Source organism: Arachis hypogaea, chromosome 18 (genome assembly GCF_003086295.3).
Source record: "Arachis hypogaea cultivar Tifrunner chromosome 18, arahy.Tifrunner.gnm2.J5K5, whole genome shotgun sequence".
Classification (NCBI taxonomy): Eukaryota; Viridiplantae; Streptophyta; class Magnoliopsida; order Fabales; family Fabaceae; genus Arachis; species Arachis hypogaea.
The window spans coordinates 109,063,904-109,077,108 of NC_092053.1; the positions used below are offsets into that span (position 1 = coordinate 109,063,904).

Below are 13,205 nucleotides of genomic sequence, written 5' to 3' on the forward strand. Positions count from 1 at the left end.
AGGAGAATTTGTTCACAATTGTTTAAGTTGGTGTTGATGATTGTTCGTTACCTGAGGATGTCGGGTACTCGACGGGTCGAATGATGGTAAAAGGGTGAGATCCTGGGACGACTAGATACGGGTTTCTTGACGTGAGCTAAAGGCTAACGACACCGGAGATAGAGCGGGCAAAGGGGGTGGCTACCTGCAAGGACACTCCGACGATCAAGTCAGTGTCTGTATGAGATGACAGCCAAATTAGGTAAGATGATGTGTACTTTGGGGGAGAGCTGACCTCTCTCCTTATAAACTGTGCTGGATGAGCCCATAAATGGCCTAGCCCACAGGTCAGGACGCTTGTGAGCTGTCCCTGTCCACGTGGGAGGAGCAGGTCGTTCCAGATTTCGGGTCAGGGCTTCGGGTGCTGCCCCGAAGATACCAACCCGACCGATTTCCTGGACGTGGTGATGAGCCGTGGTGGCTGGTCGCACGTGCTTTGGGTCGGGCGCGGAGGATCGACCCGTCGAGTTTTCTCGTCGTTTGGAGGGTGATGCGGGCTTTGGGTCGGGGTGGTGTTCCCGACCCGCCGTGTTGTTGGACTGGACCGTGTGAGTTCGTAACAATGATAAATGTGATAGTTTTGTTAAATTGCACACTTTATACAAATTAATTATATAACATAATCTTATACATTTTCACAAAGATCTTTAAAATATTTTTCAAGACGTCTGTGCCTCTGCGGTATGATTTTTCGGAAGAGTTTGTTCTTTTATAAAGAATAGGGAAAATATTATGAGTAACATCTTCATGAACAATTTTAGGGGCCAGCAACTTTGATATTTTGTAACTATCAATTAGCCATAAATTGTGTTTTTAATGGTGCGAGATTACATTCAATGGTGAGAAATCACTTCCTTTTCTTTTGATGGTTAAGTACTCGCTAGAAAGCACAAAAGTTGTTAGTCCCCTTGACTTTTTCCATCTTCATTATTAAAATGTCACAAAAATTGCTAGCCCCTTAGACTTTTTTCATCTTCATTATTAAAATGTCATACTTTTAGTTACGTCATTTTAATAGCAAAACTATTATAATGACTCATCTATATATAACTATAATATGTAGGAGCCTTTAAAACCAAAACTTAAAATACAAAGCATTTTTTTATACATTATACAAATATATATTTACATCATCATAATATTTTTTATTTACAAAAAGAGTTTATACTAGTAATATATAAATATATATTTTATAATTATAACTCCTATCCCACTTTACAAAAACGTAACAATAACAAACGCGAGTAAAATATCTAAGAAAATAAATCCAAATTCACAGGACATTTGCTTATACAAGCTCAAAATATCTTCCTCCTGTCTATCCTCTGAAAAGTATTGAATATAGGGAGAAAACCAAAACCACATGATCCTTAATAGATAAAAACAACGCCACAAAAGTAAAAGAAATAAGTACATGTAGTCAACGCCTGTCTCAGAAAAGTTTATCTTTATAAAAGTTTGTGTTGTTTATTTCTTTATTTTTAAATAATTTTCACTTATATACAATTGCATATCCAAATGCTTCTTAGTCATATATGTATTCTTCTTCATCTATCAACAAAGGCACAATATTTTTTTTGCTACTCCCGAGTAATAAGACACTTTCTAAAGAAGCAGAAACTTTCACTTGTGCTCTTTCTATCAGGTAGATCTTTAGCGAAGTTGGCAAAAATGTAAACAATTGCAACAATTACTGAGTCTTTCTCATACCACAGACCAAGATTGGTAGTACAAGTACTTTAGAATCTTTTTATAAGAGACTGCTTAGGATTAAATTGAAATCTTGAATAGATATCAACACTAATTTTGATATACGATCTACTAGCAGTGATGGATAGTAGTGATCCAATCATTCCTTTGTATGTGGTCTCAGAGTCACTTTCTCCACTCTCATAAGAATCAATCATCTGAGAAAGATGCAAGGCAGTTATGATAGACGTAATATCTTACATACTGAACTTCTTCAGAAGTTTCTTACAGTACTTCTATTGATAAGTGTATATTCCTTTCTTAGTTTGTTTAAACTGAAGGCCAAGAGAGAATTTCAATTCTCCCATCATGTTTAGCTCAAATTCACTTTTCATGAATCAACACAGTGTTTGCATAATTAATTCTGAGTTACTCAAAAGATGATGCCATCGATGTAGATCAAGACAACTAGAGGTTCATTATCTTTAAAAATAGTGAATAAAATTGTGTCATGAATGCCTCTCTCTAAGTCGTTCTAAGTTTAGAAGGAACTCAGACAATCATACCAAGCTCTTAGAACTTGTATGAGACTATTTAGTACTTTTATCAGTTTTAGCACATGATTTGGAGACTTCCTGGCTTTAAATATGAAGTTACTTAAGAGGGTCGGCTTCGCATAATTGACCCCTTATTTTGGATCATAGCCTTTGACTACTAATCTTGCCTATTTTGACAATCTTCTCGGCTTCATTAAGCTTGTTCTTGAACTTCTACTTAATTCCAATGCAAATTTTTCTTTGGGTCTACGAACTAGGTGTCAAACTTGATTTTTCTCAAACTGTTCAAGCTTTTCTTCCATCACTATAATCCAATATGGTTCCTTGAGAGCTTTAGAAACATGTTTTTAAAGGAGGATCTAGTTTGAACTCCTTCATATGTCTCTCCAAGGAGTAAATTCCTTTACATAGCTTTGAAATCTAGCACATCTTTATAGTTCTAGGTCTCTCAAGTTCTTTTATTTTCTCTTTTTTTTTCCTTTCTCAGTTACTTGAGTTGAAGAGCTTGTAAGATTTTGAGGTGAAGAGTCCTTCTAAGGTTTGTCAATGTAGAATCTAGATAATGGAGCCGCAATGGTTCTAAATTTCTTACATTGTTTAGTTCATCTTTAATCTCACTCAAATTATTTTTAAGGTCCTTTTTGAGCTCATTGAACTTCGGATGTATCGTCTCTTCTATGTACAAAGTTTTCTCATTGTATACTCCGTATACCTTGCAAACCTGTGAATAACCTAAGAACATCTTGTCGAATTTGGAATCAAACCTTGTGAGCTTGTCCCCTTTGTTAATGATAAAACGTTATCCGAATACATAGAAAGAAGAAATGTTGGGTTTAAGTTTGAGGGTAGGTCTTATAAAGACTCTATTTGAATATGGCAAGTTGTATTTACTGCCTCACCCTTAGAATGTTTTTGGAAAATCAGATCCTAAAAGCATTGTTCTTGTTATTTCTTGTAAACTTCTTTCCTTTTGACTATCATATTTTGTTGAGAAATTTTGAGAATAGAGATGCTTACATATATAATGCCAAGTTATTTACAAAGTTTTTTCAAAATTCGAGTTTACAAACTTACCACCATGATCAAATCTAATGGCAGAGATTGTAAGCACTTGGTCATTATAGGCTTTCTTAGCAAATTGAACAAATTTTTCAAAAGTCTCATCTTTATGAACTAAGAAAATAACCCATGTAAATCTAGAATAATAAAAATTAATTACAAAGGCATATCTTCTACCATTTAGATTTGTTGTTCAGGTAGGACCGAATACATCAAGATGAATAGCTCAATAGCCTAGAAGTATTCACAGCATTAATACTCTTAAAAGAGATCTTGGTCTTTTTATTCTTTTCACAATGATCACATGTGGAATCTTTTTCTTTTATCTTGGGATGACTTTTCATAAGTTTTTCTCTGAGATTACTCAAAATGCAACAGCGTCTAAAGTCTCAAACATCCAAAAGGCAAAAGTGGTTCATGGATAGGAAATATTTGAGGCACATGACTAGAGAAAAGAAGTATTTTATTTATCTCAGACCGAAAAACAGTGGCTTGGTGAAGTTTTCCAACAAAACCCAAACAAAAATTTCTAGTATTGGTAATGTGGGTAAGAATAATTTTTGCCTTATCTCCAATGTGCTTTTAGTGAATGATTTAATTCACAGACTAATAAGGATTAGTCAATGTTATTATCAAAGTTATAGAATTCTTTTTTACGCTAACCAATGTGTGGTCATCAACAAAACAAAATGACTCTATCATTCTAATTTCTCAGAGGATTGATAACACTTGTTTTTCATTGAGTTTAGTCAAGAGAGCCCAAACCAAGGTGTTTTTAGACCAACATCATAACTATTGTATCAAGTACAATGAAAAATAAGCACAACTCTAAACTTTTGTTTTTTATTTAGAACTAGTGTCTCAAATATTTTCAACTTATTTTAAATAGATCAACTTCAATAAAGTAATTGAAGAAACAATTACAACTAAAGAAATTAAATAATGGATAAAGAAAGTTTCGCCAATAAAAAATGGTGGTGGAGGTTGGACGGGGATGAAATACGGTGGTGGGGGTTGGATGGGGGATGAGATGGGGTGAAGCTGGGTGCTAGGGTGGAGTGAATTTTTTTAATTAGGTTATTATTATTTTCATCATAGATAAATTCATCTAAAAATTAACATTTGTTAATAGAAGCATTATTCTAAAAATTTATTATAACATTAAAGACAATTTAAAAAACACGTTGAAAGATTTTTCCTTTCAACAAAAATATTGAAAACTAAAATAGTTCTTGACCCGTAATTTTGGGACCAAACCAAATATGCTCTAAATAAAAACTTCAAAAGGCTGACTCATCTATCAAAGTCATTCTGATTTTTCAATTTCAATTTAATCTATTTGATGTAACATAATATAACATATATGCAATATATTTCAGAAAATATCAATAATTTACATGAAATTATAAACAGCCAAACCAACTATAATCCCTAGCAATGCACCAGCTATGACTTCAACCTCAGTATGGCCAACGGATTCTTTCAATGGGAATAAGCCATCAGAAACCAACAACTTTCTGATTTCTTCTGTTTCTGTTGAGGATAGTTTCTCACCTTCAGTTTGCCTTGTTTTGCTTCCTTGCTTAACTAATAGGCTTAGATTATTATTATTATTATTATTATTTCTCTGTTCTGAGTCGAAGGAAGTGGCTTCTTGGGATAAAATGGGCTGTTCAAAACCTGGTTTGAAGTTGATTAAACCATCATTATTATCTTTGGAACGTATAGAGTTGTTAATGTGAATGTAGCGCAGTAGTCTGTTAAGTGTCCTTGCATGAATTCCAACTTCTCTTCTTACACCCTACAAAATCATATAAGCCACATACCATATTGTAAGTTATAAGGGTCAATAAATGAAACAAAATCAACCAAGGAAGGATTTTGCAGATTATAAAATTTCACATGTAACAGCAGTTAAATTTAGGTCAATACTCCCATACATATTTAACACTTAGATAGTATACATAGGGAGGAAATGAGTGAGGAATCATGTGGGTCCCACCACTTTTTTTTTAAACAAAACAAATCATCATCAAATAGCCTTTGATATGTATGCTATGTATACTTTGAAAATGTATGAGTATTGGCCTAAATTCATTATACAGGATCCAATGACAGTAATGTATAGACTGTTCACAGAACATATTTTGTTGTGGAGACACGATCAGACACAAACTTTTTGTCCCAAATGAGAAAATTTTTGTATTTTCTATAGCTCCTAATACTGAAGTCGAAAAATATCCAAGACTTATTATTATTATTATTATTATTATTATTATTTAAAATTAAAAAAAAAAAAAAAGCTCACGCAGTCAAGTATTACAGGACATGCCTAGAAATATGCCTTAAAGGTACAGTTCAGACTAATGTTCTGTCCATCAAATCGTTTTAAGAAGCAATTAATGAAAGATCACTCTTTTGATTGCAATGGATGGTTGTGACTAGGGCTGGCAATGGGTAGGGTAGGGTAGGGTTTGGACCCTACCCTAATCCTACCCGCGGGTTGAAAATTCTATTAAAACTCTACCCTACCCTACCCGCGGGTTGAGAATCTCTCAACCCTAACTCTACCCGCACCCTAAAGTTCTAAACCCTACCCTACCCTACCCTACCCGCAGATATATCAATTTTTTTCAAAATAAATATAAAATTCAATCATTTCAAATTTTATACATATTAATAACATAAAAAATAACAAACTAATACTCTAAATTACTAAATTGACTAACTAGTTTAGTGGTTGTTCACTTATTGTAAGTCATTATATAAGAGAGGTTGTAGGTTCAACTCTCATTTCTTTCACTATATACTTAATTTTCATAAAATATGTGTTATATATTTGAGGTGCGGGTAGGGTAGGGTAGGTACACCCTAAACCCGTACCCTACCCTACCCGCAGGCATACCCGGACCATACCCTACCCTACCCGCAGCGGGTAGGGTAGCCTACCCTACCCGAACGGGTTGGACCGGGTTGGGTACCCGCGGGTAGGGTATGAATTGCCAGCCCTAGTTGTGACATGAGCAAATGGAATGGAAAATACTTGTCTACTCAGAGCATAACACAGTGAGATTTTGAAGTATGCATTTTAGCAATTTTCTTTATAATTTCTTACCACAATTTTCTCAGTGGCAAAATCCTTTGCTCTCTTTCTTAGAACCTACTGACACTAAAATTTCATTTCATTGCCCAGGCTGAATCAGGTGAAGTAAATAAAACAGGTAACTGAAGAATTATGATGAAGGCATGCACATTGAACTCCAACTAGCTCAAGCCAAGTTAGCTTGCTGTTGGGTTAGAATTTTCTAAGCACCAGTGTCTACATTCACAAGACTTGAACTTGAGACTATTTAAACAAATAACTGCTGAAGCAATATAATCAACTGAATGTTGGAAAGCAAATGGAAATCTAATGACACTTTATTAACAGTGTCCAGCTAATAGGCTCATTGTTATAAGGGAGGCAAGATCAATGTCATATGCAAAGAGCAGTGTATACTATTACAAATCGAAATTGTCCTGTATGATATTGCCTAACCATCGCAGATGCTATTGTAAGTTACTCTAAAAAGAAAGGTATTCTGGTTCCTTCTGATGTGGTCGTGATTCAAGTCCCAGCCTCCAAAACTGCATCTATTTGGGTACTATTATATTATTCACTTGCATACCCAAATAATCATCTTTCACATACAACTATTCAAAAGAGTTAGTTTTTCCCTAGCCGCAGGGTTATAACCTCTACAAACTAGATTGAGAAGCCTAGTAGATCAGACATCTAGTACTACTAGAAAGTTCCATTATTTTTACTACACATTCCAAATTTAGCAAACAAGTTTCAACCCGAAAGGCAAATTCATAGATTAGCAGTGATAGTAGGAAACTCTCAAATCTATAATTTGATAGATAAGCTGACTCCACCTAGTGCGATAAGGCTTTGTTGTTGTTGTATAATTTGATAGATACAAGAAAGATAAAATGTTAATTGATCAAAGTATTCTAACTATAAGTGCATATTTGACCCTCTTTTTCTCTGTTCAATTGTTGACAAAATAACTTAGGTCTACATGTTAAATTCCTTGTTTTTTTCTCTTCCTTTATTTTCCCATCCCTACTAAGCTTGTTGTGAGACAAAACCATCATATGTTATTACTAAAACACTATCTATAAGTAGAAATTCAAATTTGATTTGTTCCTATTGAACACTATGATAATGGGTAAACTTCATTAGAGACAATATCCCCATGGAATTTATCGAATAGACGTGCAATTAAGTGTGATCTAATTCAAAGTTTCAAACTTGGTTAAAACTTCAAAAGGACTTAAAAACAATACATTTACATGATAGAAACATTCAGAGTGAAGAAAATAACATAAAATAGTATCATACCTGAGCATCATACATAATGAGACCAGCATACACAACTGTGAGACCAAAAATGGGATCAGAGAATCCTCTGCATTTGGAAATAACACGAGATGAATTATTCTAATATAACAAACCTTATACTTAAAGAGGTTACATAGAGAATTTAAAATTGACTTGAACCAAATTATTTTATATATATATATATATATATATATATAACTACCTCTCAAGGCCAAGGAATGTTGCACAAGCCATTGTTGCCTATCCACAGGAAAATGCAAACAACATTTTGAGAAACAGAATCTCAAAGGTGGAAACAGGTTTAACTGATTTTACGGGATTTTACAAAGTCCATACAGAAGAGTGCGATGATGGGAATCCTCCAGCCTGAATAATAGCCTTGATATCAAAGTCCTTGCCATACAGCAACACAGAACTAAATGGCTTAGAAAGCTGCCCAATCATCACTGAAGCACCAGCTGCAATCAGAACCTTAGCCCCCAAAAAAACAAGAAAAACCAATTTAGCACACAAAGAAGTGGGGTTGCTTAAAAACTACTCCCTCCTCACTTTAGAAAAAGATTATATAGTTCAATATATTTCTAGTTCTCGTGTCTCTTATGTCAAATTTGTTGAGTATTTTCTCTTTTACCCTTCGCATAATGGTCAGAATAATAAACAATACACATTTACGCTATAAACTAGTCAGGGTTATTAAATAAGGATATTCTAACAAACAATTCGGTAAACCTTTCTTGATTTTGGATTCTTTAACCGATGTATAAATGACTAACGTGACAAATATCATGAATCTCATAGAGTATCAAGAGAAAATCATGATTAGCATTTATGAGGCAAAAATAAAAAGAATAAATCAGGAAAATGGAGGAACCTTGTTTTGAGCAATCTCAGCAATGTCCTGGAAGAATGGAGCAGCGCCAATTGAAGAGATTCTGAACGTGGAGAGGGTATTGAACTTTGGGAAGTGTTGGTGGTGGTGGTGGTGGTGGTGGTGGTGGTGGTGTTGCAAAAGTGGGTTTCTGTGTTTGGTGACTGGTGGATTAATTGGAGAGAAAATGGAGTAGTGCTGCAACGTCATCATTGTATCTATCTGTTTTTGTTCTTCTGGACTGCACTCTCGCTTCGCAGTCAATCAATTATAAATAATTTGAGTTTAGTTTATGTTTTAACATAAAAAATAAATAATAAAAATTTAACACGAAAAAAAAAAAACTGAAGAAGCACTGCAGCAGCAAGGAGTGAGCGAGGAACCGAGGAGAGCTTACCAGAGAGATGGTGAGGGGCGGCGAGGTGAGCAGAGACCGGAGAGCAGCAAGCAGTGACGGATGAAGAGGTGAGCAGAGACCGAAGACCAGAGAGGCGAGTCCGCGAGGTGAGCGACAGCTAGGAGAGAATGGAGAGGGAGGTGAGCAACGTGAGTAAGCGAGCTTGGTGAGCGACGACGGCTGTGATTTTCAAAGAGTAAACCAAAAAAATGCGGCTGAATTAATTTTTAGCCAATAAAAATGTTCCAAAATTTCATTATAGATAAAAATATTCCACCTTTACGAAAAATAGTGATACAATAAATAGAACTTCTTTTTGTGTTTCTGACAAGCGAGTCATCTCATATTTTTTTATTAATTTTTTATATTTTTTTACAGTTGAGTATTTTTTTTGTTTGTTTTTTAAATTATTTAAAAATAATTTTATCGATAACAAAATTTAAAAATATTTTTATAGATAAGATAAAATCATTATTAATGATAAAAATATCTTTAAAATAATTTAAAATACGATAAAAATATTTAACGATAAATACATTTTTAAAAATGTCTTAAAAATTAAATTTTGATGTAATTTTTTATAAATATAATTAAAAAAATAAAATATTTAATTATTACAAAATTTGATGATTTTACGCCAATTATATTTTTTTTAGGTTTTATTTTTGTTAATACTAATAGCCAAAAAAAATAAAAAATAAATTTAAAGATCAAATTTTTATCTGATTTTTTATATATTTTTTAAATAATTATCTAAATATTCTAACAAAATTTTGGCTCAAATTTATAAGTCAAATACAAAAATTATTTATCTTTTATAAAAAATAATATTTTTTTTACTACTTTTATCATATTTTATAATATTTTAAAAATATTTTTATTGTTATCAAAGATGTTAGCCTCTTAAAAAATTGGAGATAATTTTAGTAGTTTACCTTTTAAAATTATAAAACCTACATCATTATACATCTATTTTAACGACAAACCCTTTAATTTATATTTGCAAAATAGCCATATATTTTATTAATAAGTTCCTAAATAATTAATTTTCTATTTATGTAATCACATATTAAAATAAAAAAATGATTTAGAAACTTGTTAATAAGAGGTTTGATTATTTTGCAAATATAAACAAAAAAAAAATGTATCTGTTAAATAGAAATATAATGATATAAGTTTTGTAATTCTAACTAAAAAATGTTTAACTAAAATTGTGAATTGACATTAAAAATTAGTTTTTCTAATTGTGAATCGTCTCCAACATGACATTAAAATTTAGGAAGAATTAGCAATAACGACCACTAATAAAAGGTTAATTAAAAAGAAGGACCAAACATATTTAAATTTTTAATAAAGACCATAATAAATTTTATTTAAAAAGAAGGGTCATGTTATTTTTATTAAGTGATGATGTAATTCTTTAACATTATATTTTTTTTATCTATATTTTACCTTCTCGAAATTAAAGTTCTCAAATTCACAATAGTACTACCTATCGTTGGCGGCAACCAATAACAAGCGGATAAATGTCGGTCAAGAATTACCAAAAAGTTTCTTCCAAATTAACGTCGCAAAATATAGTCCCAACCGACAAGATTTTCGCTGGTCAAGTTAAAATGTGTGTCACAAATAAAATAAATAACCAGGAGTAAAATTCTGGGTCGTCTTCCAAAGGAGTTGAAACAAGATGCACATCATTAGTTAGGATTTTCTTGGAATTTTCGAAGTTGAGAGCAAGAAAAATAAATAATTAGAAATTAGAACAATAAATAACTAGCAAGAATTGACAGTTAATCAATATAAAAAGTCTTGGTTAGGGGTGAGAAAAGGAATTTCTATCCTCATTGTCTTTCCTAAGTGTGATGGTAAAGGCTCATTGCTCTCACTTAGTTATCCTCTATGGATTGAAAGAAAGTCAAGTGAACACAATTAACTTTAGCTCACAAGTCCTAGTCACTTCATGGAGAGAGACTAGAGTTGGTGAGGTTCAAGCTAATTAACAATCTTCAATTACCAATCAACACTTAAGTATAACAATTCAAGAGGCTCTAATTACTCAACCCCAAACCAAGGAAATCTACTCCATGATCATAGATGACATTTCCTCAAACACTTGGTGAGCAAAAATAAAAGACATGATAAAAGTGAGAAAATAATCTAATTCAAGTTACCACTAACAATAATCAACAATAACAAAACAAGTAATAACAATGGATATGGAAATAACTCAATGCATTAATAAAATTCAAGATTAACAAGATCCAAATATGAGTTTAAGATAACCAAATTGAAAAGATTACTATAGGAATTAAAGAAGAAAATTATAAGGAAAATAACTAGGTGTGAAGGTAGTAGCAGTTTCTCTCAAGATCCAATTGAAAGTAAACTAAGAAAACCAAAACCCTAGAGAGAAGTAAGAGTTTCTCTCACTAGAATTCAAAAACTAATCGAAAAACTAAAATTAAAGTGAATTGTGTCTGTCCCAGCTCCATCCCCAGCCTCTTGTCTTCATTTTCGAGCTTGAAATTGGACTAAAAGTAGCCCAAAAATTGCCCCCAGCGTATTCCCTTTACTGAGGCACGTGACACTCACCACGCGTACGCGTCAGCCACGCGTACGCATCGGGACCAACTTCTTCAAACTTCAATTTCTTGTGTTCCTTCCTCTTTAGCATGCTTCCTCTCCATCCTCCATGTCATTCCAGCCCTATAACCTTGAGATCACTCAACAAACGCATCACGGCATCGAATGGTAACATGAGAGGATTAAAAAAATTAGTAATTTAAAGGCCTAGAAAGCATGTTTTCAATCATAGCACAAAATTCGAAAGGGAACTTAAAAACATGCAAATTATATGAATAAGTGTGACTAAAGTTGATAAAATTCACTCGATTCAATCCAAAATAAGTCATAAAATCGTGGTTCATCAACCAACCATAATAAAATTTATTTAAGGAGAAGGACCATATTATTTTCATTAAGTGACAATGTTATTCTTCAATATCATATTCTCTTCTAATCTATATTTTACCTTTCCGAAATTAAAGTTCTTAAATTCACAGTAGCACTACTTATTGTAATTGGCAGCGACTTCGAGTCAAAAAAGTCAAACTATGGTTTAGGAACCACCAAAGGTTGTGTGCTGCTGATAGGGAATGATAGAATTAATTAGAGAATGTAAGTACATGAAAGTACAAGAAATTACAAGAAGAAATGGTCTATCATATTAGTTAGAGTAACTTATTAGTTAATTTTTAGTTAGTTTACACGTTAGTAAGTTTATAAACTGATTAAGATGTAAGGTAGACAATTAGTTTAAATATGTCTTCATAGGGATCCATCATCGGATTCCTGATAGCAGAACCCTTATGACTTTTATCATTATCTTGCATCATGCCAGCATTAAGAAGGTCAACGTTTGATCCCTCTTGACTACCTTCAGGTAGCATATTTATATTAGGAAAAGTATAGGTAAACAATGAAAATATTAAACAATGTAAACAATAGATATATCGGATAGTTATTTTAATATTAAAATTTAGAGGGTTAATTTGGAGGTGTAGTGTGTTTTTATTTGATTGGTGGTTGTTCATATTGTTCAACAAAGTCATTGTCCCCCTAGCATTCCCCTTTATATTAACCATCGTCCTTTTAATATTTCTTTTAACATGTCCACTTAACGGACTATCATCCACAGTATCTGTAGATGATCCTCGTCCACCCAACTCAACTAGAAACACGAATAATTCCAACAGATGGACATTTGTCCATCAGTTGTGCCACGACCTTATTAGACGTACGTCCTCATCATCACGTAACTGATACCTTATTTAAAACAACAGGAAAAAATTTCAAAACTATGGCCTAATAAAAATAATAACTAAATAACAAAGACAATTGTAATATACCTTTTATAAAACAAAGTGTCGTCTACATCAATTTGATATCTGTAGTAAATTTCACTCTTTTCATGTGTTGTTGTCCAATGGAATGCAATATCAAATTCTTCAACACTGTTAGATTGTTGATTTCTAGTCCCATGTACATAATTATTGGTTGTCCAAACAATACGAGAAACAACGGATTTGTAGACATTCTAGAGAAACAATAACAATACGAGAACCAATGAGAAGAATGAAATATTGGTGTTGAGCTCGATTCTCTACAGCCCATGCTTTTATTTTGCGAATTTAAGGTGAAGTTCGCCGG

At 32.9% G+C, this 13,205-nt stretch overlaps 1 protein-coding gene across 1 annotated transcript; it reads right to left on the minus strand.

Annotated features, from left to right (window-relative positions):
- Positions 1-4,640: 4,640 nt before the first annotated feature.
- Positions 4,641-9,271, minus strand: LOC112772841 (uncharacterized). Its single transcript, XM_025817847.3, has 6 exons — positions 8,997-9,271; positions 8,603-8,851; positions 8,068-8,202; positions 7,934-7,971; positions 7,732-7,798; positions 4,641-5,145 (listed from the first exon to the last, which is right to left on the minus strand). The coding sequence occupies exons 2-6, from the start codon at positions 8,810-8,812 to the stop codon at positions 4,738-4,740; spliced, it is 858 nt and encodes a 285-aa protein (XP_025673632.1). The 5' UTR covers positions 8,813-8,851; positions 8,997-9,271; the 3' UTR covers positions 4,641-4,737.
- Between the last annotated feature and the right edge of the window lie 3,934 nt (positions 9,272-13,205).